The sequence below is a fragment of the Salvelinus alpinus genome, chromosome 28 (assembly GCF_045679555.1).
Source record: "Salvelinus alpinus chromosome 28, SLU_Salpinus.1, whole genome shotgun sequence".
Taxonomy (NCBI): Eukaryota; Metazoa; Chordata; class Actinopteri; order Salmoniformes; family Salmonidae; genus Salvelinus; species Salvelinus alpinus.
This window is the reverse complement of record NC_092113.1, coordinates 30,938,678-30,965,245: the sequence shown is the minus strand read 5'-3', so window position 1 is coordinate 30,965,245 and position 26,568 is coordinate 30,938,678. Positions and strand designations below refer to the sequence as shown.

Genomic DNA, 26,568 nt, shown 5'->3' with positions numbered 1-26,568 from the left:
AAACCCAGCAGCGTTGCAGTTCTTGACACACTCAAACCGGTGTGTCTGGCACCTACTAGCATACCCTGTTAAAAAGCACTTTGTCTTGCCAATTCACTTTCTGAATGGCATACATACACAATCCGTCTCAATTGTCTCAAGGCTTAACAATCCTTCTTTAACGTGTCTTCTCCCCTTCATCTACACGGACTGAAGTGGATTTAACAAGTTATATGAATAAGGGAATAAGCGTTGTACGAGATCTTCAGTTTCTTGGCAATTTCTTGCATGGAATAGCCTTCATTTCTCAGAACAAGAATAGACTGACGAGTTTCAGAAGAAAGTGCTTAGTTTCTGGACATTTTGAGCCTGTAATCGACCCCACAAATGCTGATGCTCCAGATACTCAACTATTCTAATGAAGGTCAGTTTTATTGCTTCTTTAATCAGAACCACAGTTTTTAGCTGCGCTAACATAATTGCCAAATGATTTTCTAATGATCAATTAGCCTTTTCAAATGATAAACTTGGATTAGCTAACAAAACGTGCCATTGGAACACAGGAGTGATGGTTGCTGATAATGGGCCTCTGTACGCCTATGTAGATATTACATTACAAATCTGCCTTTTCTATCTACAACAGTCATTTCCAACATTAACAATGTCTACACTGTATTTCTGATCAATTTGATGTTATTTTAATGTACAAAAATGTGCTTTTCTTTCAAAAACAAGGACATTTCTATGTGACCCCAAACTTTTGAACGGTAGTGTATATATATTACTGTCTTATTCAAGGGGAATGTAATTATTCATCAGTGGTGGGAAAAGTACCCAATTGTCATAATTAAAGTAAAGATACCTCAATAGAAAATTACTCAAGTAAAAGTGAGTCACTCAATAAAATACTAAAAGTATTTGATTTTAAATATACTTACGTATCAAAAGTAAATGTATAAATCATATCTAATTCCTTATATAAAGCAAACCAGACGGCACCATTTTCTAGTTTGTATTTATTTAGGGACAGCCAGGGGCACACTCAGACATCATTTACAAACAAAGTGTGTGTGTTTTTTGTGAGTCCTCCAGATCAGAAGCAGTAGGGATGACCAGGGATGTTCCCCTTGATAAGTGTGTGAATTGGACAATTTTCATGTCCTGCTAAGTATTCAAAATGTAGGAATATAGTGAAGTGAAAGTATTTTGTCAAACATATATAGTAGTAAAGTAAAGTATAAACACCCCCCCCAAAACTACTTAAGTAGTACTTCAAAGTATTTTTACTGAATTACTTTACACCGCTGGTATTCATAAGGGATAATTTTTGTGAATGAAATCATTAAATCATTTGTAAAGGCTAACTAACTTGTCCACATTTTAGTGTTGTATGTGTACACGTCTTACATGCACGTGTATGGCTGTAAGCCCTGCAGGAAACTAACTAACGTCTCTGAGGGAGAACAGTATGCAGGTTTGTGAGGAGTGCATTTGCCACTGGACAACAATCACAACATTACACCAACAGGCCATCACTGTTGGTCAAGGGCCCCGCCATTTTTATAGACAGAAATTCTGGCCTCTGAGTTGGTCTGAGTAGTAACTTACCTGACCCGTCATACCTAACCAAACTCAGATAAGAACTGAAAATGTACTATTGATTGCCATTCACTATCAAGTAATGTAAAAACAAAAGTTTATATCTTAATTACTTACATTTCTATTACATTTACTGTATCATACCAGGCACACTAATCAGATACATATTTTCTTAAACATTTGATTTGCACTGAACGTGTCATTGATACCCATATGAAAAAGGTATAGAAGAATTTAACAAAATTCTTATATGTTCTACCTAATACGTACGCCATCAAATACACTTAGAAGATTCATAGAAGACTATTTTAGTGTCTGACTTATATGGGTGGGTAACATTGTATTATATAAAAAACATACACAAGACATGTAAATTAAGCCTTGCATGCCACTGTCTGACGTCATTGACGCAGGCAATGTGACACTTATTGAAAAAATAAGGAAAGTCCGCCAGTGAGGAGGAGGAGAAGGGGGGGAACGCAGAAGGAGGAGGAGGGAGGAGGAAGGAGGACAGGAAGAGGATGATGAGAAGGAGAGCAGGAGGAAGGGGAGGAGGAGAGAAGAGGAAGAACAGGAGAGAAGGAGGAAGAGGGGGAGGAGGATGTGAGGAGGAAGAGGAGGTTGAGGAATGACTGATAGCAGCAGTGGATCTATTTAGTGGAGATCTCTCAACAATCATTCTCACGATATGGCTGACCCTGTAAAACAACACGTCACTGCGCCTATTCAGTGACATTAATAAAACATTGTATTATATCATTTGTATTATAAACTTGGTGGTTCGAGCTCTGAACGCTGATTGGCTGACAGACGTGGTGTATCAGACCGTATACCACGGGTATGACAAAACGTTCATTTTTACAGCTCTAATTACATTTATAATAGCAATAAGGCACCTCATGGGGTTGTGATATATGGTGGGGCAGACCAGGGGGTTTGGTCAAGACGTTTACACAGATCAGACACGGACAGAGTATGATTAGCTCGGTTTCAAGGGTGTTTATTTAAATAATAAATCAAAAAGAAAAGGATAGATCTCCCCTATGAGACCCTCTCCAGGATACCGTCTACTGGGCTCCGGGTCTTGCTGTATCCTGTCAGGATCAAAACTGCACTCACCCCTGTTACCTCTGTAACCATCCCCAACTCTACGGGAGTCCTTTCTTCCCCCCACTCTCCCGTGATGCTGCCCTTCTGGCAGCTTTATGGGCCTTGCACAGCTGGTGAGCAATCAGCCCTTGATTACTCACAAACTCCCAATCAGCCCCAATTAGTCCTGGCCGGAGAACCTGTCGAGACCTGGCACGTCCAGCAGATGGAGCCATCGCCTCGTGATGTATACACCGTCTGTCACCAGGCCTCGACGAGTCTCCCTCTGGTGGCTGACCTGCTGTACGCGACAATGGCCAATATAGCATGTTTAAGGGCTGTGTCCAGGCACAGGCTGGGCTTGGTTAAAACCCTGGATGGGAGACAAAGCCATAGCTGTAGATTAATCAACTGTTCATTAGGAGGAGCTGCCCAGCCTTAACCATGGAAACCCATACCTGAATATGAAAATGCACACTGAGTATACAAAACATTAAGAACACCAGCTCTTTCCATGACATAGACTGACCAGGTGAATCTAGGTGAAAGCTATGATCCCTTACTGATGTTAAATCCACTTCTATCATTATAGATGAAGGGGAAGAGACAGGTTAAAGAAGGATGTGTAAGCCTTGAGACAATTGAGACATGGATTGTGTATTGTGCCATTCAGAGGGTGAATGGGCAAGACAAAATATTTAAGTGCTTTTGAACGTGGTGCCAGGCGCACATGATTGTGTCAAAAACTGCAACGCTGCTGGGTTTTTCATGCTCAACAGTTTCCTGTGTGTAACAAGAATGGTCCACCACCCAAAGGACATCCAGCCAACTTGACACAACTGTGGGAAGCATTGGAGCCAACATGGGCCAGCATCCATGTGCAGCGCTTTTGACACCTTGTAGTGCCCATGCCACAACAAATTGAGTGGGATGGGGGGGATGCAACTCAATATTAGGAAAGTATTCTTAATGTTTGGTACACTCGGTGTATACAGTGCCTTCGGAAAGTATTCAGACCCCTTGACTTTTTCCACATTTTGTTACGTTACAAACTTATTATAAAATTCATTAAATCGTTTTTTCCCCTCATCAATCTACACACAATACCCCATAATGACAAAACAAAAACAGACATTTAAATAAGTATTCAGACCCGTTACGCAGTACTTTGTTGAAGCACCTTTGGCAGCAATTACAGCATCGAGTCTTCTTGGGTATGACGCTACAAGCTTGGCAAACCTGTATTTGGGGAGTTTCTCTAATTCTTCTCTGCAGATCCTCTCAAGCTCTGTCAGGTTGGATGGGGAGCGTTGCTGCACAGCTATTTTCAGGTCTCTCCAGAGATGTTTGATCGGGTTCAAATCCGGGCTCTGGCTGGGCCACTCAAGGACATTCAGAGACTTATCCCGAAGCCACTCCGGCTGTGTGCTCAGGGTCGTTGCCCTGTTGGAAGGTGAAACTTCACCCCAATCTGAGGTCCTGAGCGCTCTGGAGCAGGTTTTCATCAAGTATCTCTCTGTACTTTGCACTGTTCATCTTTGCCTCGATCCTGACTAGTCTCCCAGTCCCTGCTGCTGAAAAACATCCCCACAGCATGAGGCTGCCACCATGCTTCACCGTAGGGATGATGCCAAGTTTCCTCCAGACGTGACACTTGGTTTTCAGGTCAAAGAGTTCAATCTTTGTTTCATCAGACGAGAGAATCTTGTTTCTCATGGTCTGAGAGTCATTTAGGTGCCTTTTGGCAAACTCCAAATGGCTGTCATGTGCCTTTTACTGAGGAGTAGCTTCAGTCTGGCCACTCTACCTGCTGTGCTGCAGAGATGGTTGTCATTCTGGAAGGTTCTCCCATTTCCACAGAGGAACTCTAGAGCTGTCAGTGTGACCATTGAGTTCTTGGTCACCTCCCTGACCAAGGCCCTTTCCCCCCGATTGCTCAGTTTGGCAGGGCGGCTAGCTCTAGGAAGAGTCTTGGTGGTTCCAAACTTCTTCCATTTAAGTATGATGGAGGCCACTGTGTTCTTGGGGACCTTCAATGCTGCAGACCTTCAATGCTGTACCCTTCCACAGATCTGTACCTCGACACAATCCTGTCTCAGAGCTCTACGGACAATACCTTTGACCTCATGGCTTGGTTTTTGCTCTGGCATGCACTGTCAACTGTGGGACCTTATATAGACAAGTGTGTGCCTTTACAAATCATGTCCAATCAATTGAATTTGCCGTGGGTGGACTCCAATCAAGTTGTAGAAACATCTCAAGGATGGTAAATGGAAACAATGTGCACCTGAGCTCAATTTCGAGTCTCATAGCAAAGGGTCTGAATACTTATGGTAATAAGGTATTTCTGTTTTTTTATCTTTAATACACTTGCAACAATTTCTAAAAACCTATTTTCGCTTCGTCATTATGCGGTATTGTGTGTAGATTGCTGAGAATTTTATTTTATTATATTTATTATTAATGAATTTTACAATAAGTCTGTAACGTAACAGAATGTGAAAAAAGTCAAGAGGTCTGAATACTTTCCGAAGGCACTGCATACAAATATTGTATTTTTCTTATAGTATACAAATACACCCCTGACATTTACAGTTTTTTTTGATTGCTTAAGCACGATTTTCAAAACAGGGCCCGTGTTTACAAAACACTACACACAATTACCACAACCACACACCCAATTAGCAAAACACTACAGATCCTTTGCAAAATTAAACACTCTTGTAAAAACTATACACTTCTTTTTAAAAACAACACTTTGTTACCATATGAAACACACACGTTTCACATTACTATACTCTGTTTGCACGAGTTACACTCTGCTGTGATAAACCTAAAACACTTTGAGCACTTCTACTTCCCTATGATTAGAGTAGGCTACTATCAACAAAGTACAAATATAATGTACATTCACCAAACACTACACAAGACCAATGTTGCAGACTGAAGAAACTCATTTATTTCTCAACACGCCCAAAATGTTGACATGGAGATTCATAATACTGTAACCAAACGTCACTTTACGTATTGTAAGTTCAAAAAAAATATTAAAAAAATAACTAGACATTGTCTCTTCGCCTAGCTGGATCTGGCCAGAGAATTTCATCAACATCGCAGGCAATGTTGTCATTAGCAAGACACCTTGGAAAGAAACGTCTTGAATGACGAATCCATCCTTGCATTGCTGCTACCTCCATCTGGTCACAGGCCTCCTCCATGGCTTGGATGAGGGGTACCTCAGCCTGGAGACGGAGATCATATACCTTCCACCGCCATGCCGAGAAAAACTATTCTATAGGGTTGAGGAATGGAGAGTATGGTGGAAGATATAGGACGGTGAAATGTGGATGTTGCTGAAACCAGTTCTGAACCAGAGCAGAGCGGTGGAAAGACACATTGTCCCAGACAACAATGTATTGCATATGATCGATTTGATTTGCTGCTGTTATGTTGTGCAATTGGTCCAAGAATGTAAGTATGAGTGCTGTGTTGTAAGGGCCCATATGGGCATGGCGGTGGAGGACCCCATTCTGTGTAATGGCTGCACAGAGTGTTATATTACCCCCACGTTGCCTTGGGACATTGACTATAGCCCTGTGGCCAATGATGTTTCTTCCCCTCCTTCGTGTTCTCGTCAGGTTGAACCCAGCCTCATCTACGTAAATGAACTCATGCTGGATCTCCTCTCCATCCATTCGTAAAACTCTCTGAAAAACAGTGTCAGGCAAAATTGTGTAGTTCAGTGTAGATCTAGTATACATATTACAGTACAGTAAAAGATTATGAGACAGTATGCAAGATCACTGCTAAAGTGAATACATACCTCTGCATAATCATGCCGCAGTCGTTTCACCCTTTCGGAATTGCGCTCGAAAGGCACTCGATAAATTTGCTTCATTTGAATATGTTTTTTTTTTAGGATGCGTGCCAGTGTTGATGTTGAGACCTGATGGATATCGTTGAAAATGGCGTGGTTATTGACAATGTTAGCTTGGAGCTGCTTGAGTGTTATAGCATTGTTGGCCAAAACCATGTTTACTCTCTCCCTCTCTTGCTGTTCTGTGAACATAGGAGGCCTTCCCCCTTGTCGTCCCTGACCCTCAATCCTATGTAGAAAAAAAAACAGTATACAATAGTACAGTAATTTCACAGGAAAAGGTAACAGAAGTGCTGATAGTGCATAGAATACAGTACTGTAAGCAGTTACTGAAACCGTGCAGATGTTTTTGATATGATGATATTTTTACAATACCTATTTTCCAGTCGAAATGTTCTCATCACACTTGCCACTGTATATCGGCTTAGATTTGGCTGTACTCGCAGTCCAGCCTCCCTCAGCGTCAGGCCGTGGTTGACAACGTGGTCAACCAGTGTTGCGCGGATCTCATTTGTCAGATTCGGTCCTCTTTGAGCACCTTCTTGTCTTCCTCGTCCTCCTCGTCCTCCTCGTTCTCCTCGTTCTCCTCGTCCTCCTCGTCTTCCTCCTCGTCCTCCTCGTTCTCCTCGTCGTCCTCCTCGTCGTCCTCCTCCTCCTCGTCTTACTCTTTCTCTGACTCTTTCCATTGTGCTTGAAGACCGATGAACTCACCTGCTGCTTTTTATAGTGCTTATACACCTGATTGGTGTGTCTACAATTAAGCAAACGAGTGTTTGCACACCTGATGACTGTGTTGAACCAATTGGTTGGACGGTGTGGTAATTTGACAGTCAGTGCTTTGGTATTGCAAGGATGTGACTTCGTGATAGATTTTTGTGTGTAATGTATGTTAAGTGTGTTTAGTGTTTTGCAAATCACTGTGTGTAGAGTTTTGCAACAAGTGTGAGGTTGACAATGTGCTTATAGTTGTGCAAATATGGGCTGATGTTTTGCTTCTTGAGTGTAAGGTTTTGCTAATAGTGTACTACTTTTAATTTTAGTGTGTAAGCAATCCAAAAAAACTGTAATTAAAAACATACAAAATCTTACCAGATCCTTATTAGATTTTTGTCCAAATCTTCTTCTGTCATACAAGATTCGTATTTGATTTTCATGATTCTTTTCCATGTGGGTAATGGTGATGTATTTACAATTTTGCGTAAGGCTAACTCAATAATATTATAGTCTACGGAGTCAAGTAATGACATCAGAGTGTAATGAATGAAATTCCAATCACTTTAAGGCTCTCATGATTTTTTTGTTCTGGGTCAATCTCACGTAGTCAATCAGTACTATAGCGGTCTGATCTCATTATTGACCCATTTGGAAAGAAAGGGCACATGAGTCACAGGCCACGGCATGTCTCTAAGAGTGGGGGTGAAAAACGCTCATCCAGCTAGCCCATCTAGTCCACATGCTGTGTTTTCTCACACGTGTTATGATGTCATAGGCAGAGACTTCCTGAATACAGGGTGCATTTACAGAATCCTCCTCCAGCGAGTCTTAGGCTCCAAACATGCTGTCTCCTGGCAACGGGGCTTACATGGCTATAGTGAACCCCTTTGTTGTTATTTGTTTGAGGGAAGGGTGGGGTTGTAAGTGTGTGTGTGTGTGTTTGTGTACGTTTTTAACTATAGTTGTGGGAATAGTAAGCAAACCAAAATTTAACCAGGTCAAATGCTATTTCTAGGGGGTTTAGGGTTAAGGTTAGAATGAATGTTAGGGTTAGAATTACATGGAACCCAAACCGGCTGCGCTCGTGCGCCATCGTGCGCAAATGTATTTTGTCGTTCACGACACGCAGGTTAAAATATCAAAACAAACTCTGAACCAATTATATTAATTTTGGGATAGGTCGAAAAGCATTAAATATTTATGCCAATTTAGCTAGCTAGCTTGCTCTTGCTAGCTAATTTGTCTTATTTAGCTAGCTTGCTGTTGCTAGCTAATTTGTCCTGGGATATAAACATTGAGTTGTTATTTTACCTGAGATGCACAAGGTCCTCTACTCCACCAATTAATCCACACATAAAACGGTCAACCGAATCGTTTCTAGTCATCTCTCATCCTTCCATGATTTTTCTTCTATTGACTTTATATTGCGATTGGCAACTTTCATAAATTAGGTGCATTACCGCCACTGACCTCGTTCATCTTCAGTCACCCACGTGGGTATAACCAATGAGGAGATGGCATGTGGGTACCTGCTTCTATAAATCAATGAGGAGATGGGAGAGGCAGGACTTGCAGCGCGATCTGCATCAGAAATAGAACTGACTTCTATTTTAGCCCTTGGCAACGCAGACGCTCGCTAGCGTGTGCCAGCAGTGTGGGTGCAATAATAGAATAATATAGATTTCTAAAATTATTTTTGCGATGCGAGCAGTGTAGTCAGCCTGTTAGGCTTAAGGTTAGGTTTTCGGGTTAAGGGTTAGGGAAAATAGGATTTTGAATGAGACTGAATTGTGTGGCCCCACAAGGTTAGTTAAACAAGAATGTGTGTGCGTGTGTGTGAGGTGTCACTGAGTTTATCTGTAATAGGTGAAGCTGTGGTAAAAATGTACACGAAGAAAGGATAACAGAAATGGTCACCTCATTGATGAGTTAGGCAGGAGGAGAGGGGGGGAGGAGTGAGAGAGGGTTGGGGTACTGTAGCCTAGGTTAAGATATTTCTTTAACCTACTGTCGTATGAGTCACGGACTCTTAGGGTCTGCTGATTTCTATTTTCCCATCACAGTCTAAAGAGAGGCATCAGTGACTATTACCTACTGTAGCTAGCCAACAACCAATAGTGGAAGCAACATAATAAAAATCATGAAACTGATTTAAACTGATGTTCTGGATAAGGATGACTGAGGTACTGAAATGTACGTCAAATAAATTGCAGAAAAACTGTACACAAAAATGACAATAACTGTAGAATTCTTTGTTTATGATTCATTGCTAGTTTAAAAATACAAGTTTTGCCTGGAAAAATAGAGATGAAAATGCCACAGTTTTAAGGAAACATACATCTGATATAGAACAGAAAACGTACAATACGGATCGTCAAGCAGCATAAAGACTATGGGGAATATGACTGCGTTCATTCAAGATGCACAGCTTTGTTTATAAACCTTGTAAGACATCTGAAACTAAAATATAATCTGTTTCTCTAAAGCAAACTTTATTTCAACATCACTTTTAATATAAACGTTTTGACAGCTATATATGGCTTATTACTAAGACACTGAATTAACAAAAATAATGAGAAAGCCAGAAAACAACTGATGCAGTTCATAAAACATACTTTTCTACTATACGCTATAACTACCAATAAAAAAAGAGGACTACCAGAACCATTTATACAGTTGTAAGCAATTATCTATTTACAGTTAAGGGGGAAAAAGCTGTAAAGTTTACATTCAGGATATTTCAAACATACTGTTTGCTGTACATTGAGAGAATGGCTCAATTAAAAAAGTCAGATATATTAGCTATTAACTATTACTATCTATATCTTTTCATAGCACATAAAAACTAATATAAAATATATCATATGAAATTAGTCAAAATGACATATTGAACAGGCAGATTCAGTCTGGATCATTAACTTTTAAATCTTTGTACAATCATAGCAATGGCATATGACTTGGCAATGGTCAGGCATACACTTTTTAAACAATTTGTAAAGCGTTGCTTTTGGGGGGGGGGGGGGGGGGGGGATCTTCTTAAAACATTGAACATCTTTTATTTGATATGTAACAAAACACCTACTTTCTGCACCAATCTCAGCTATCCCTTCTTATAATATAAAAGCACTTTGAGCACTTGCTAGGCTATATACATGCAGTAAATCATATAGATTATTATGCAACACCAATCATTTTGCTCCACAAAGCCTTTTCGTGTTTGAATGTACATCAAATACACGTATAATGACAGTGACACTGAACAAGGAAAGCATAGCTCATCTTAGAAATGTGGGATGATCTTGGAAATGTAAGGCACAGTATGTACAGTGCAGGTAAGAATACCTGGGATGTTATTGTATAGGCAGACACTTATTAGCACTGCATATATAGCATGTTGTTCATTGTCATTACGGAAAAACTAAAAATTATATTAATTACACAAAATAGAAATAGGTAGGCTATAATATATGTTATACACATATTATTAACATTTTGCTCTGTTGCAACCAAACATGCAACAGATTTGGATAAATGTTACAATCATATAGGCTACTAATAAATTGGGCACCCATTAGCAAGCAGAGAAAGACTATCCCTTTAAGACCTGAATGTAGTCAGATGCATTGTAGACATGCAACACTCAAAACATTGCCTGCTTAGACATCTTCAGAACCTGCTAATTTTGTAATTGCATTTCCCCCTGATCTTTACCTGTGTAAGGATTTAGCATATCATTCTTTGAATATAAGCCTTTTCAGACTAATTCAATATCCAATAATTAATTGAGAACGGTGAAATACTTTTCTCTAAGCAGTATCATCACTGGCCCAGATGAGGCATCTGGCAAATCCACTGCTTATACTGTAATAAACATTTTAGTTACATTAAGTTCATCATATGACCCAAACACAATGAGGAAAACATATAAACTATGGAATAAAGACAACACACCATGTAAGAATACACATACACAAATATTCCCCTACTAAACAGTGCATATAACGTTCAAATTATTTCCTGGGAGGGAACTTCATGTGTTGTGCCGAATTGGTACATAACAACATAGAACACAAAAACATGTAGGCAAGAAAATAAAAAATATGGAGAGGTGAAATTACAAGCCAATATTTATTTGGTTATTAGCATGGCAGTGTTCGTCTCCTTTAGAGTAGCGAGATGAGATGATCAAAGTAAGCTCAAATTGTATAACACAATACACATATCACAGTGAAAGGTTGACATGTTGGCATATTTTATGAATGGTGCCATTGGTAGAATTGTCAACAAGATGGGTAAGAGAGTTACAATTATTTTAAAGGTTTGCATATAGGCAGCGGTGCGAAGTACTTAAGTAAACATACTTTAAAGTACTACTTAAGGGGGTATCTGTACTTTACTTTTTATATTTTTGATAACTGTCTTTTACTTCACTACATTTCTAAAGAAAATAATGTACTTTTAATTACATACATTACCAAGACACCCAAAAGTACTCGTTACATTTTGAATGCTTAACAGGACAGGAAAACGGTCCAATTCACATACTTATAAAGAGACTCACTAAATACACATGCTTCTTTTGTAAATTATGTCTGGATATCCGTAAATAAAATAAAAAACAAGAAAATTGTTACGTCTAGATTGCTTAACATAAGGATTTTTAAATTATTATTTATACTTTTATTTTATTTTTTGATACTGAAGTATATTTTAGCAATTACAATTACTTTTGATACTGTATTTAAAACCAAATAATTTTTACTTTTACTCAAGTAGTATTTTACTGGGTGACTTTCACTTAAGTCATTTTCTATTAACGTACAGTATCTTTACTTTTACTCAAGTATGACAATTGGGTACTTTTTCCACCACTGCATATTGGTTTAACAACCAGTAATGTTACAGCGACTGCCATGATTGTGACTTGTTTAGGAATTTTCACCCTCTCTTATTTATTGTACAGAAAAACATCCATTTGAATCCGATAAACCTAACTAGTAATAAAACAAGGCACAATCTAGTTTATTTTGGGCCTGAAAACTAAGAAAATTGTCTTTGGCAGAACATTCTTTGGCGTTGGGTAAAAGGCAGAGAATATTTTAGCTGAGAAACAGTTATTTGAAGGAAACGGGCAGAGCAGCCAAACTGCTGGTGGCTGGTGTTGATATACTGTAGGGTTGATATGGAGATGGGCACACAGGGAAGAAGAAGAGGTTCTCATGGCGACGAAGAGTGAGCTGCAGCTGTCCACTTCCTGTTTTCTGTCGTCTATGTCTGACCTCTGGCCTGCACGCCGGTCAGATCCTTCCTTATGATCTCGTTTACTGCAGGGAGGAGAAGAGAAACAAATACAGGCTGTTAGTTAGTCAGAGCATCCAAGGTGTTTGATGTAATACTGTGTTTGATGTGTACTGTCATCTGTTCTTCCCAGGCAGCATTTCACAGCTCCAGGGAGGGCAATTTTCATTCCTGGCCTTTTCATATCTTCCTTTCTCTTTCAACAAACACTTACAAAAGGTACAGTATATTACACAGTAGAAAAGGGCATAACATCTTGACAAAAACATACTGATCCTACAGTAAAACATCACCAAGGGAAACATGACACTAAGTACTACTGATTACTCTGTGTGCAAGTTGGCTGTGGTAGCGATACCAGAAGATGTCACTACAGTGAGCTGCATTGGCACAGAGTGTCCACTAGGAGGACCATAGTGTTCCATTCTACCGCTCTTTTTTATTCCCCATCACTTCCTGTTGTTCTGCTGACAGCCAGGTGACACAGCACAGCAGTATATGGAAACTTCAGCGTTCTAAAAATAGACTCAGTCAAGTTGTGTGGAGTGCTTACACAGTGTACACACCACGCCATGTATAAGGTGGGGGAAACACATTTTACACACATTGCGACGAGATTAAACCTGTCCAAAGTTCAAATGTCAAGGAGTTCTTGTCTGGGAGGTCCGTGATAAGGCTAAATATAGACATCTGTATTAAATTCAAATTGCCATCATGAGGTCATTCAGATATTTTACTATTTGAAAAGTCTACATACATTGAATGTAGGATATCCTTTTTAGCTTGCCATGATGTGTGTTTTAATGTATAGGGACTATAACAACATATTTATAGGCCTATTGTGAATGACAAAAAAATATGCCTATACCATGGCTATAATGGCAAGGTGTCAAACGGAATAATGTGTCTCATTCATAACTAGAGCTAGATGTTCACATGAAAATGAAGAGTGATTATATGACATCACAAAAGCAATTAGAGTGCTACTGTAGCCGTAACTTACACTGCAGCAGTTTTTGGTTCACATTGACAATGGGGGAAACCTGCAGTAAAGTTAAAGGACTGTCCAGTATGTTGAACATGTACTGTAGTGGAGTCTGTCCAGATAGGCCACATCTTCCGTACTGCAGTCGGTCTGTCATTATCAGTAACTAACAGCTCCAACAGTTCTGGAAGCACACTGTGTATACTGGCACTACGACATAAGAGACCGACGCCATGGCTTCTTGTTTTGACTTAGGGAACACATACATTTTAAGACATGCCCAAAATGGAGGGGAAAAAGTGTGAGTATGACAGTGACATCATTTGAGTCAAAATGCATTTTATTCATTGATGTAGTATATAAAAGCTAACCATATTCATGTTTACCTGCTGTATACTATATTAGCATGTTTTAAACATTCACAGAGAGGTTGTGTCTCACTTAATACAATAGTTTAATAGAGCAAACTCTGCTAATATGAAGCGTCCTAAAATATATAAAAACATGATCAATCTTTTTCACTTCAAAGGGATGAATGAGATAATATAGAGTGAGTAAGATAGTAAGCAGCAGTGCGTTGTTTTAGAGTCGGTGTCACGTTCTGACCTTAGTTTTTTTGTTATTTCTTTGTTTTATTATGGTCAGGGCGTGAGTTGGGTGGGTCTCTCTGTCTCTGATTGAGAATCATACTTTAGGTAGCCTTTTTCCACCTGTGTGGTGTGGGTGTTTATTTTCCCTATCAGTGTTTGTTCCATACGGGACTGTGGTCGGTTTTCATTTATTCTCTTGTTCCTTTTGTTTTTCTGTGTCCAGTGATATTTCATTAAAATATATTATGGACACATGCCACGCTGCGCATTGGTCCGACATTTCTTACTCCTCGTCAGAGGAGGACGAAGAGAACCGTTACAGTCGGGTTTAGGGCAACTCAATATCCAACAGGCTTTTAGAAGGCCTATTTAAAGATTGTTTTAAATTAAAATGGTTAAAAATATATTTTTTAAATAGCTTCTTTTTCTTAAACAAGAATTTGGCAAGGACAGTACGGGAGTGGTGTGACTGGGGGGGGCAAAACTGAAAACTTGCTATTTTATAATTATTTAACTAACAAGGCAAGTCAGTTAAGAACAAATTCTTATTTTCAATGACGGTCTGGGAACAGTGGGTTAACTACCTTGTTCAGGGGCAAAACGACAGATTTTTACCTTGTTAGCTCCGGGATTTGATCTTGCAACCTTTCGGTTACTAGTCCAACACTCTAACCACTAGGCTACCTGCCGCCCAGCTATTATTGGCAGAGAGGTTTGGAACTCTTTCTTATCGGTCTATTAACTAATTTATTTCACCAGGCAGCCCAAAACTCCATCCCACCAAAACAAGCCAAAATTTCAGGCAGTCTTTTCAAACAGTTCTTACACTAAAAGGGCATTATCATAATTTTCACAATTTCACAGTATTATTCAAACCTCATAGTGTGGACATATATATAAAACACAGGAACATCAAGTTTTTGACTGCACTGGGCCTTTAAAGCAGTGATCTATATAGTGGGACAAGGGAAATGGTGTCGCCTTTAAACAGCAAGTTAAGCGAACAGACACACTGATCCCTGGCTGAGCATTAGTGTGTACCAAAGTAACCCCCTCAAAGATAAACATAACTGCACTCACTCCAAACAACTCCAGTTCAACAGATACCACGATGCTGAGGGGTACTCAGTGAAACTGGTATCCACTAATACTGGCACCCTGTTTTTTATGTGCAGTTGGAATGAGATAAAACATTCTAAGTTATTGCAAGTCACTGAGTTATTTATCAGATGTGGGAGTTAGAAAGTATTTTGCCTGACAAACAACCCATAAGCTGAGCTAAACCATTGGCAGCTCAGCAAGCTGCAGACCTTCTAATATCATTAAGAGTAGCAGCAAGTCTATCCTCCTCCTCCTTTTGACTCCCTCTGTCTCTGACCATCTGCAGATGTGAAAGAGAAATAAACCTTGGCCTTTTATAACAGCTCAACACTAAGCACACTTTATAGAGCAGAGCAGAGCAGAGCAGAGCTGCATCTGAAACAGGGAGGGAGGCAAACCAACTAGTGGCCAAACCGGCCCGGGTGCTCCAGCTCTCTCTGCTGTCATCACAACCACAACCTAAACGTCCATGTTTATTTTAGTCTCTAGTGGAATTCCCTTTGACACCTAATGCCTTAAATAAACTTTCATCTCCCCAATGGGGCCACAGGATTTTCCTGAGTATAAAAAAGGGGTTTAGAGAGGCGAGTGGTGCACCAGAGAAGTTACACAGTAGAGAGCTTTAACGGAGCCTCATGAAGGGTTGGCATGGCCATTTGAGGCTGGCCCAGGGAACACTCAGACTTAACCATACAATAGGTGAGTGTCTGGCTTTAGTGTCCTGCGCCAATGAACGTGTTTGTTTACCAACCAAAGGTGGGAGAGAGAGACACACACTCATACACACACAGTACATTACTGTAGCTGACTCAGTCACTTCACATTGCCTACTGTGAGGTGTGTGTGTGTGTGTGTGTGTGTGTCTGAGAGGGTTGCCTGGGGGACTTTGTTGGCAACATGAGAAGAATCAACCCACAGAACAAGTGGCATGGGTAGACAGACAGACACCAGACCTGCCCACCAGAACTTCTACCTTCAACTGCCAGAGAGCAAATAAGGTGTATGATGTTACACAAGTTTAATTTACACTTGAGTATCAATCATCGCCATTCAAAAGTAAAATTCTCAGAATACAGTATGCTATAACACAGTTTAGTTTCTTAACTATGGTTCTCTGTATTAGTGTGGGTATGTTGCTATTGTTGTCTTTCCTCTGCTCGCTGGTAAGTGGGACATCAGTGACCTGAAACTAATGTGTGTTCGCCAAGCTGTTTTCCTGTGTGCTTTATCTCTGAATGGTAGCTCTCTCTCTCCTTCTGCACGCTGGAATAATTTCACCTGCTCCACTGCCTTCACCTGCTCCACTGCCTCTGGGGTTAATTCCAGTCAGATTCACTACAACTACAACATGGAAAGCTGCAGGTACTAGAGTGTGTCCCAACTCCCATCCTTCACAAGGAAATCACTTTCTAGGTTGTGGACAGCATCCTTACAGTATAAGAACGTTGTAGGCCTATATACACACACAAAGCCCCTAGCTTCTGATAAAGGCCTTTTGAGTACAGTATGAACTGTGAAGTTCATTCCATGTTTTGATTTTACTCATAGTGAAATACATGACTTTCTTCTGTTGTCCTTGACCTCTGTGACACCACAGAGAGCAGCGCTACCCCAATGACACAGTTCTAGAATCTAAACCACTGAGTCATGATGCTCCAGAGTTGAACACTTTCAAAATGAGCAAGGTGTGAAAGACACTCAAGAGTGACTCATTTGAAAATTGTATTTCTCAGAAAACGTCTTTGTGATGTTCAAATAAATGAATGTTTTGGGCATAAAACACAACTTGACATCTTAATAGAGAAAGACCAACGGGGCTTTCTGCATTGCCCTGTCTTCCTGTGCTGTGTTTGAACTTTGAAGGGAAGGTTTGAAGGTGAGGCGAGGGATGCACATGTCCTATTCCATTTCTACAGCTACTGTACATAACTACCACTTGTATTGGGTGGGTGGATTCATACCCTATACAACATAACTGACGGATGTTTCTGAGTAAAAAGATTCTTCTGATGCTCTGTCTCAAAGTGCACCTATAGTTGTACCTTTTTGAAATATTATATAAGGTGTCCTCCCACTCTGCCTAGAGCGGGTGAAAATGTGCTACGGTGAGAAAATGTCACTTCCTTATGTTATAAAATACATTGTACCAAGACACATATGATTCTTCATGTTCTGAATCATTCAGTGGGGTTTTTCTCTAACACATCAACATTATATCCAAAAAGTCAGATTTCGTAACCTAATACATCTGATAATAACCACCGAGCTCGGTTGACATAACAGTGTAGGTTTCTCATAACAATGTTTGAGGATTTTACATTTGGTGGTCGTAGTCTTCAAATTTGTTTCCGCGGGTCGCAAAAAGCTACATTAGCATGACACGAGCTGAATTAAATGTAAAAGGTTTTGAAAATATACGCTCAGTGCTCCGTTGACATTTCACAGGGATACGCTTGTTTTTGAGAGAAATCTTATAAAAAGAACAGGAATTTCAAATGAATCCAAAAACCGTATACTAAAATACAACATGTCTCAAAATCAATATCCATCTTAACTTTAGATTGTTTTATGTCCTGCGGATTTGAGAAAAAAGAGGACGAGTTCAACGGGAAAGTAATCCTGTCAGGTAGCCAGTAGCCTTAATTCTAGCACAGAATCCAGCCTAACTGACCCGAGAATCCAGCCTAATTGACCCGATGCAATTTTCCAGATTTTTGATCCCTCTTTTTCTCTGGCCTGCATTGATTTAGTCACCCTAATTCTGTCCATCCTACAAGGGTAAACACTCCAATAACTTTTGAACCGATTATGATAGAGACATGAGGGTTGGACCATTGGTTTTCTTATAGTATTGTCTAAACAATTACATTACCCATTGGTCAAAATATACATTTTTGATTAGACACCCTATATTATATCAATGATTCAAATAAAAATCACATTTTATTCGTCACACGCGGCGAATACACCTTACCGTGAAACGCTTACTTACAAGCCCTTATCCAACAATGCAGTTAAGAAAAATAAGAGTTAAGAAAGTTATTATGTACATGTAGGTAAGGGTAAAGTGACTATGCATCGATAATAGATATTAAACAGCGAGTAGCAGCCGTGTAGAAAAAGGGGGGGTTCAATGCAAATTGTCCGGGAGGCCATTTGATTAGCTGTTCAGCAATCTTATGGCTTGGGAGTAGAAGCTGGTCAGAAGCCTTTTGCTGTGTGGTAGCAGAGAAAACAGTCTATGACTGTAGTGGCTAGAGTCTTTGGCAATTTTTAGGGCCTTCCTCTGACACCGCCTGGTATAGATGTCCTGGATGGCAGGAAGCTTGGCCCCAGTGATGTACTGGGCCATACGCACTACCCTCTGTAGCGCCTTGCGGTCGGAGGCGGAGCAGTAGCCATACCAGGTGGTGATGCAACCACTCAGAATGCTCTTGATGGTGCCGCTTTAGAACTTTTTGAGGATCTGAGGACCCATGCCAAATCTTTTCAGTCTCCTGTGAAGGGAATAGGCTTTGTCGTGCCCTCTTCACGACTGTTGTTGGTGATGTGGAAGCCAAGGAACTTGAAGCTCTCAACCTGCTCCACTACAGCCCCATCGATGAGAATGGGGGTGTGCTCGGCCTTCCTTTTCCTGTAGTCCAGGATCATCTCCTTTGTCTTGATCACGTTGAGGGACAGGTTGTTGTCCTGGCACCACACTTCCAGGTCTCTAACCTCCTCCCTATAGGCTGTCTCATTGTTGTCAGTGATCAGGCCTACCACTGTTATGTCATTGGCAAACTTAATGGGTGAACAGAGAGTACAGGAGGGGACTAAGCACACACCCCTGAAGGGACCCCGTGGTAGATGTGCTGTTGCCTACCCTACCACCTGGGAGCGGTCCGTCAGGAAGTCCAGGATCCAGTTGCAGAGGGAGGTGTTTAGTCCCAGGGTCCTTAGCTTAGTGATGATCTTTGAGGGCACTATGGTGTTGAACACTGAGCTGTAATCAATGAACAGCATTCTCACGTAGGTGTTCCTTTTGTCCAGGTGGGAAAAGGCAGTGTTGAGTGCAATAGAGATTGGCGTCATCTGTGCATCTGTTGGGGCGGCATGCAGATTGGATTGGGTCTAAGGTTTCTGGAATGATGGTGTTGTGAGCCATGACCAGCCTTTCAAATAACTTTATTTGCTACAAGCACGAGTGCTATGGGTCGGTAGTCAGTTAGGCAGGTTACCTTGGTGTTCTTGGGCACAGGGACTTTGATGGTCTGCTTGAAACATATAGGTATTACAGCCTTGGCCAGGGACAGGTTGAAAATGTCAGTGAAGACACTTGCCAGTTGGTCAGTGCATGCTCGGAGTACACGTCCTGGTAATCCGTCTGGCCCTGCGGCCTTCTGAATGTTGACCTTTTTTAAAGGGCTTACTCACATTGGCTACGGCGAACGTGATAACACAGTTGTCCGGAACAGCTGGTGCTCTCATGCATGCTTCAGTGTTGCTTGCCTCGAAGTGTGCTTAGAAGTCATTTAGCTCATCTGGTAGGCTTGTGTCACTGGATAGGATTCAATCTTAGTCCTGTATTTACGCTTTGCCTGTTTGATGGTTCAACTGAGGGCATAGAGGGCTTTCTTATAAGTTTCCGGGTTTGAGTCCCACTCCTTGAAAGCGGCAGCTTTACCTTTTAGCTCATTGCGGATGTTACCTGTAATCCGTGGCATGTACGTACGGTCACTGTGGGGACAACGTCATCGATGCACTTATTGATGAAGCCAGTGACTGATGTGGTATACTCCTCAATGCCATCGGATGAGTCCCGGAACATATTCCAGTCTATGCTAGCAAAACAGTCCTGTAGCGTCCGCGTAATCTGACCACTTCCGTATTGAGCGAGTCACTGGTACTTCCTGCTTTAGTTTTTGCTTGTGAGCAGGAATCAGGAGGATAGAATTATGGTCAGATTTGCCAAATGGAGGGCGAGGGAGAGCTTTGTACGCATCTCTGTGTGTGGAGTAAAGGTGGTCTAGAGTTATTCCCCCTCTTGTTGCACATGTAACATGCTGGTAGAACGGATTTAAGTTTCCTTGCATTAAAGTCCCCAGCCACTAGGAGCACCCCCTCTGGATGAGCATTTTCTTGTTTGCTTATGGCGTTATACAGCTCGTTGAGTGCGGAATTAGTGCCAGCATCGGTTTGTGGTGTTAAATAGACAGCTACGAAAAATATAGATGAAAACTCTCTTAGTAAATAGTGTGGTCTTCAGCTTATCATGAGATACTCGACCTCAGGCGAGCAAAACCTTGATACTTACTTAATATTCGATTTAATTCGACTTAATATTCGATAAAAGCACCAGCTGTTATAAACAAATAGACACAGACTGCCACCCCTTGTCTTACCGGAAGCAGCTGTTCTGTCTTGCCGATGCATAGAAAAATCAGCCAACTGTATGTTGTCCATGTCGTCGTTCAGCCACGACTCGGTGAAACATAAGATACTACAGTTTTTAATGTCCCATTGGTAGGATAGTCTTGAACGGAGCTCATCCAGTTTATTCCCCAATGATTGGACAATGGCCAATAAGAAGGATGGTAGAGGTGGGTTACCCACTCACCGAAGAATTCTCACAGGGCACCCAGACCTGCGTCCCCTGTATCTGTGTCTTCTCTTCACGCGAATGACAGGGATTTGGGCATGGTCGGGTATCTGGAGTAAGTCCAGTTTGAGGTGAGTAATCGATGTTCTGATATCCAGAAGCTCTTTTCGGTCATAAGAGACGGTGGCAGAAACATTATGTACAAAATAAGTTAAATAACGCAGAAAAAAACACAAAAAAGCACAATTGGTTAGGAGCCATTATTTTGTTGTCTTTATTGCTTTATAAGCTTTACATAATGTGTTCTGAATTTATTATTTACAATGCTATGGGATTAAAGAGGGCACTTAAATGTAGTACTTGTGAATTTCCCAATTAATATTTTTTATGAGATTTCCAGGAAGATGGTGAATTGTTCAAGTAGCTAACAGAATAGAGGGAAGGCATTATATGGAGGGGTCTTGCTAGGGAGCTCTGAGATCAACACATTGATGTTAGGGAGGAGGATCAAACAGTCCAACCAGTATGACTCTCCCAGTTACTCTGTGTTAATTCAGAAACAGTAAATGCTGTTGCTGTTTACTGAGGGAAACACTATTAGGCCATCCAAAACTAAATTCCACTCGTCCACTCCTGTACCCTTTATTTCAGTTTCATTTTTTCCATCCGAACTCGGTCCCTTCCCTCTTCCTGCTGCTGCCTTTCTCCCGACTCCCACACTTAGAGCTATCTTACGGAGAGCAGGCTGGATTTTCTGGAAGAGAGCAGCTGCAAATAGGAATTTATTGTGCCAGATTGGCAGAATCCCGGGCAGGAGATGGAAAAAAGCAAATCCTCCAGTGGGTTCCCCCACAGAATTGAGGGGTGTGGGGCCAAGGAGAAACCCTGGCCAAGTACAACAAACAAAGAGGCTTTCCCCGGATCTCCGAGGCAGCCCGTTCCACTGTTTGACAATGGTTGCCATGGAACTTGTTTTTCAGATCATAACAGTGTCAACATCTCCAGGCGATTGGTCAGGAGAACTGGCTGCTGCCTTTTCCCCTTTTTATTTAAGAGAATGAAATAAAAAAGAGAAGTGTAATTTGACAGTTGTGGCTGCTTTGTGTGATATGTTGTCTCTACCTTGCCCTTTGTGCTGTTGTCTGTGCCCAATAATGTTTGTACCATGTTGTGTTGCTACCATGTCGTTGTTATGTTGTGTTGCTACCATGCGGTGTTGTCATGTGTTGCTGCCTTGCTATGTTGTTGTCTTAGGTCTCTCTTTATGTTGTGTTGTGTTGTCTCTCTTGTCGTGATGTGTGTTTAGTCCTATATTAATAGTTGATTTATTTTTTTAATCCCAGGCCCCCGTCCCCACAGGAGGCCTTTTGCCTTTTGGTAGACCGTCATTGTAAATAGGAATTTGTTCTTAACTGACTTGCCTAGTTAAATAAAATAAATAAATGTAATGATATGTGGCAATGCCAGAGAAACCCATCTCTCTCTCTGACAGGGTTGTGGTGAACTGAACCACAGGGTTGTCAGGTCCTTCAGACCACAGATCACCAGGGTTACAACCCTTCAACATGGTCTGGGAGCTGCCCTGAGACTGACGAGGACTAGCTACCTACCTCTCCATCCCAACCAGAGAGGACTAGCTACCTACCTCTCCATCCCAACCAGAGAGGACTAGCTACCTACCTCTCCATCCCAACCAGAGGTTTAAAAGGTCAACATCATCATCAGGTCTGGCGATCACACTGTAACAACATGTCGTTTGTATTGGAAGGGGCACAACATAATGAATGGGTGTAAGACCATGACTTCTGGATGTGGTCTGTTATTCTGATCTCACAGGGTAATAATATTAATAATGAGGCTGACACGGGTTAAGTATAAATATATGACTCATAATCCATGTTATTTCCACCTTGAGGAACATACGTAGCTACATTTCCTGGCCATTTCCTATTGGGGGGGGCGGGGTTGATTTTTTTTTTTGCCTTTATAATAAAACATTTGCAGGTTAACAATAAGATACATTTCCTAATGTGATGAGCAGCCAAGATTCGGGACAAGATTAGGTAACGTTAGTCACTGCAGCCTAAGTTAATTTAACTCATGACTGTTTACAAAACAAAATAGACTGTTGTGGACAGAGCAGCGCACATTTCTTTGTAGGTTACTGCATAACAATGTGTGTGTGAGAAAGAGAGAAAATGAGAGGGGTGTTGTAATTTAATTAGTAAACACAAGATAGTGCCTATTAAAACTGCGCACAAATGGACAGCTATGCGATCCATCGCAAAGAAAAGATCTCAAACCAGCACCAGTAGGTAGAAAGCGCATCTGCCACTCGCTGGGCCGCACCCAATACTGTGTTGCTTGCTAGATAGTGGGCTAGTATGCATACATGTTTGGCATGGGCAGGAGCAGACCTGCGAGTCAAAGGCGAGAGAATGCCATGTTCCTTATTTAATATTGTTTTCATTCCCTTTGACATCTTTAGAACTGTAAACTAATAGAAAATAGAAGTGGAAGACTATTTGAGAGCACTTCTCCAGATCATTTGATATTCACCACATTAGTCAAAACAGGAACATTTTACATATGGCTAGAAATTAATAAGGTAATTATCGCAGAGAAAAATGTCCTCATGTCTCCTACATATATCCCCCCAACAGAATCCCCATACTTTAACGATGACAGCTTCTCCATCCTAGAGGGGGAGATCAACCATTTCCAGGCCCAGGGACATGTACTAGTCTGAGACGACCTAAATGCCAGAACCTGACACTCTGTACACAGGGGGCACAAACACCTACTTGGAGGTTACAGTATTCCCTCCCTAATATGCCCCCCTAGACACAACTATGACAAAACAACCAACCAAAACAGGTCACAAGTCCTGCAGCTCAGTCACACTCTGGGTCTGTACATAGTCCACAGCTCATCCCTTGGCAGGAGTACTGTAGATTACTTTATCATGAACCTCAACCGAGTCTCTCAGAGCGTTCACAGTCAGCCACTGACACCCCTATCAGTCTACTTGAACAGAGCAATATTCAACTATGAGGCGGCAAAGTAACTGAACAATACTAAGACATGCTACAGGTGGAAGGAAAGTAGTGTAGAAACCTTCCCAAAAAACAATTCAATCCCTTTTAGACAACTTCCTGGACAAAACATGTCACTGTAATAGTGAAGGTGTAAACTTGTCAGTGGAAAAACTAAACAGTATATTTAACCTTTCAGCTTCCCTATCAAATCAAAAAAAAATCTCAAGCAGACAACCTAAGAACATTTTAAACAATGACAAATGGTTTGATGAAAAATTCAAAAACCTAAGAAGAAATTCAGAAACCAAAAACATAGACACCTTCACTATTGTGAATCACTAAAATAATACACTATGGAAAAAGAAAGAATAGCATTTCAGAAATCAGCTCAATGTAATTTAATAATCCATAGAATCTAACCACTTCTGGGAAAATTGGAACACACTAAACAAACAACATGAAGAGTTATCTATCAAAAACAGAGATGTATGGATAAACCACTTCTCCATTCTTTTTGGCTCAATAACAAAAAAACTACAGCAAAAACATATACATGATCAATAACAAGTCTTAAAATCAGCTATCAAGGACTTCCAGAACCCACTGGATTATCCAATTGTATTGAATGAACTACAGGACAATACAAACCCTCCAATCCAAAAAGGCCTGTGGTGTTGATGTTATCCTAAATGAAATGATAAAATATACAGACCACAAATTCCAATTGGCTACACTTAAACATCATCCTTAGCTCTGGCATCTCCCCCAATATTTGGAACCAAGGACTAATCCATCCAATTCACAAAAGTAGAGACAAATTTAACCCCAATAACTTCGGTGGGATATGTGTCAACAGCCACCTTGGGAAAATCCTCTGCATTATCATTGACAGGAAACTTGCATATTTTTTTATTAACTTAGGGGTGGATCAGCTTAATATTGTGGAAAGAATGTTGCTCATTTCCAATCCCCCATATTTTTGGGGTAAATATATCCATACACGCATGCATACATATACATACACATACCTATATAGACATACATACTTTTAAAAATAATATACCTTTATTATTATTCCCCGCAAAACCTACCACCGATCCCCCAATTGGAGTAAACTAATAAACACTTCTGCTTTTACCTTCAATTGATACATCTTATACACATTTTACAAAGACACAGTCTACTTTACAATAGTTCTCATTTGTTCTTAGTCCTTCCTCTATTTCTGATGTCTATCCAGTTTCATTTCTATTTGTAACTGTGCTATTTCACAAAGGTTCCGAACCTATATACATTTTACAGATCCCGTATGTTTTACATTGTTTATCTTGTTATTAGTCCCACCCTTCAGCTCCATTCAACCCCTCCCATCTATCTCTCAACATCATCCATTTCAGATTTCTATTTGCCATATATTTTTCAACTGTGCTGTGATGCTTCACAAAATAATTGAACCTTCCTATTCTCATAGCTTCTACAGATTGTAAATTAAAAATAAAATGTTTTGCTAAAATAATTATTATATTATTGATTGATTGACTATGGCTTTTCAAGACACCCAGTATTGCTATCTGTAGCGTTAGTTCTAGGCAAATATTGCAATTCTTCAGCCATTCCTGGACCTGTGACCAAAAACAAGCTACATATGGACAATACCATAATAAATGACCTAAAGACTATGCCTCGTCACAGCAGAATCTGCAGAGCTGGGAAGATTGTATCCCCCATATATATAACATTCTATTAGTTGCAAGAATTTTGTATAGTAATTTAAATTACTATACAAAAGTATAGTTTTGAATCCGGCGTTGTTTTGCGTATCAATTCATAAACCATGTGCCATGGAATGGGTACATTGAAAATTTCTTCCCAACTATTTTGCAATTTATATGGCACAGCTGTCAGTTTTTTGGTCCTTAAATGAAATTGGTATATGTTTTTATTTATCACACTTTTCTTTAACCATTTATGTTCTTTAATACAGGGCCGATATACAAGTTCCTTACTTTTTTCCCCTTCTACTTGCCTCTTCCATTTTTGTGGTAATGCTGCAATTAATTGGTTGTAATTTTGGGTAGAGCAGACATTTCCATATTTCTGCATGTGTGACATAACTCCACCAGTCCTATTTATGATATCATTCACAAAAATTATACCTTTTTGAAACATTTCTTCGATAAAGTTTTTTATCAATTAGTATATTTGAATTTAACCACAATATTTGTTGTACTATTTGTTCCCTCCTTTCAGGTGGATTAAACTGAAATTGCAAACAACTTTCTAAGGCTTGTTAAAAAAAAAAAGATATTTTGGAGATTATTTCCTTTTCAAACAACCGAAAGTGAGCAGGTGTAATCTGAATAAAGGGAAAAAGGCCCTTCTTGAACATAGGATGAGACATTCGTACCAATTTACTAGAGAACCAGTTTGGATTTAAGTATAACTTTTGTATGACTGATGCCTTTAGTGAGAGGTCTAATGCTTTAATATTTAATAATTTCTGCCCTCCTAACTCATATTCGTTATATAAATAGGCCCTTTTAATTTTATCTGGCTTGCCGTTCCAAATAAAATTGAATATTTTTTGTTCATATAATTTAAAAAGCAGGTCACTAGGTGTAGGCAAAACCATAAGCAAATAGGTCAACTGTGATATGACTAAAGAGATAATCAGGGTGATTTTTCCACAAATAGACAGGTATTTTCCTTTCCATGGT

General features: G+C 40.3%; 1 protein-coding gene and 1 long non-coding RNA gene across 4 annotated transcripts in view; one reads left to right on the top strand and one right to left on the bottom strand.

The window, feature by feature from the left end:
* Nucleotides 1-9,495: 9,495 nt before the first annotated feature.
* Nucleotides 9,496-26,568, bottom strand: part of LOC139557634 (nuclear factor of activated T-cells, cytoplasmic 2-like) — a 65,434-nt gene continuing 48,361 nt past the window's right edge. For all 3 annotated transcript variants that reach the window (XM_071372694.1, XM_071372693.1, XM_071372695.1), the window contains exon 10: nt 9,496-12,582. In XM_071372694.1, coding sequence (XP_071228795.1) covers nt 12,527-12,582 — 56 coding nt within the window. In that variant the 3' untranslated portion in view covers nt 9,496-12,526. The remainder of the gene's footprint in view (nt 12,583-26,568) is intronic.
* Nucleotides 13,509-26,568, top strand: part of LOC139557635 (uncharacterized) — a 44,342-nt gene continuing 31,282 nt past the window's right edge. Inside the window, exon 1 of the long non-coding RNA XR_011671440.1 lies at nt 13,509-13,842. This is a non-coding gene — a long non-coding RNA (uncharacterized lncRNA). The remainder of the gene's footprint in view (nt 13,843-26,568) is intronic.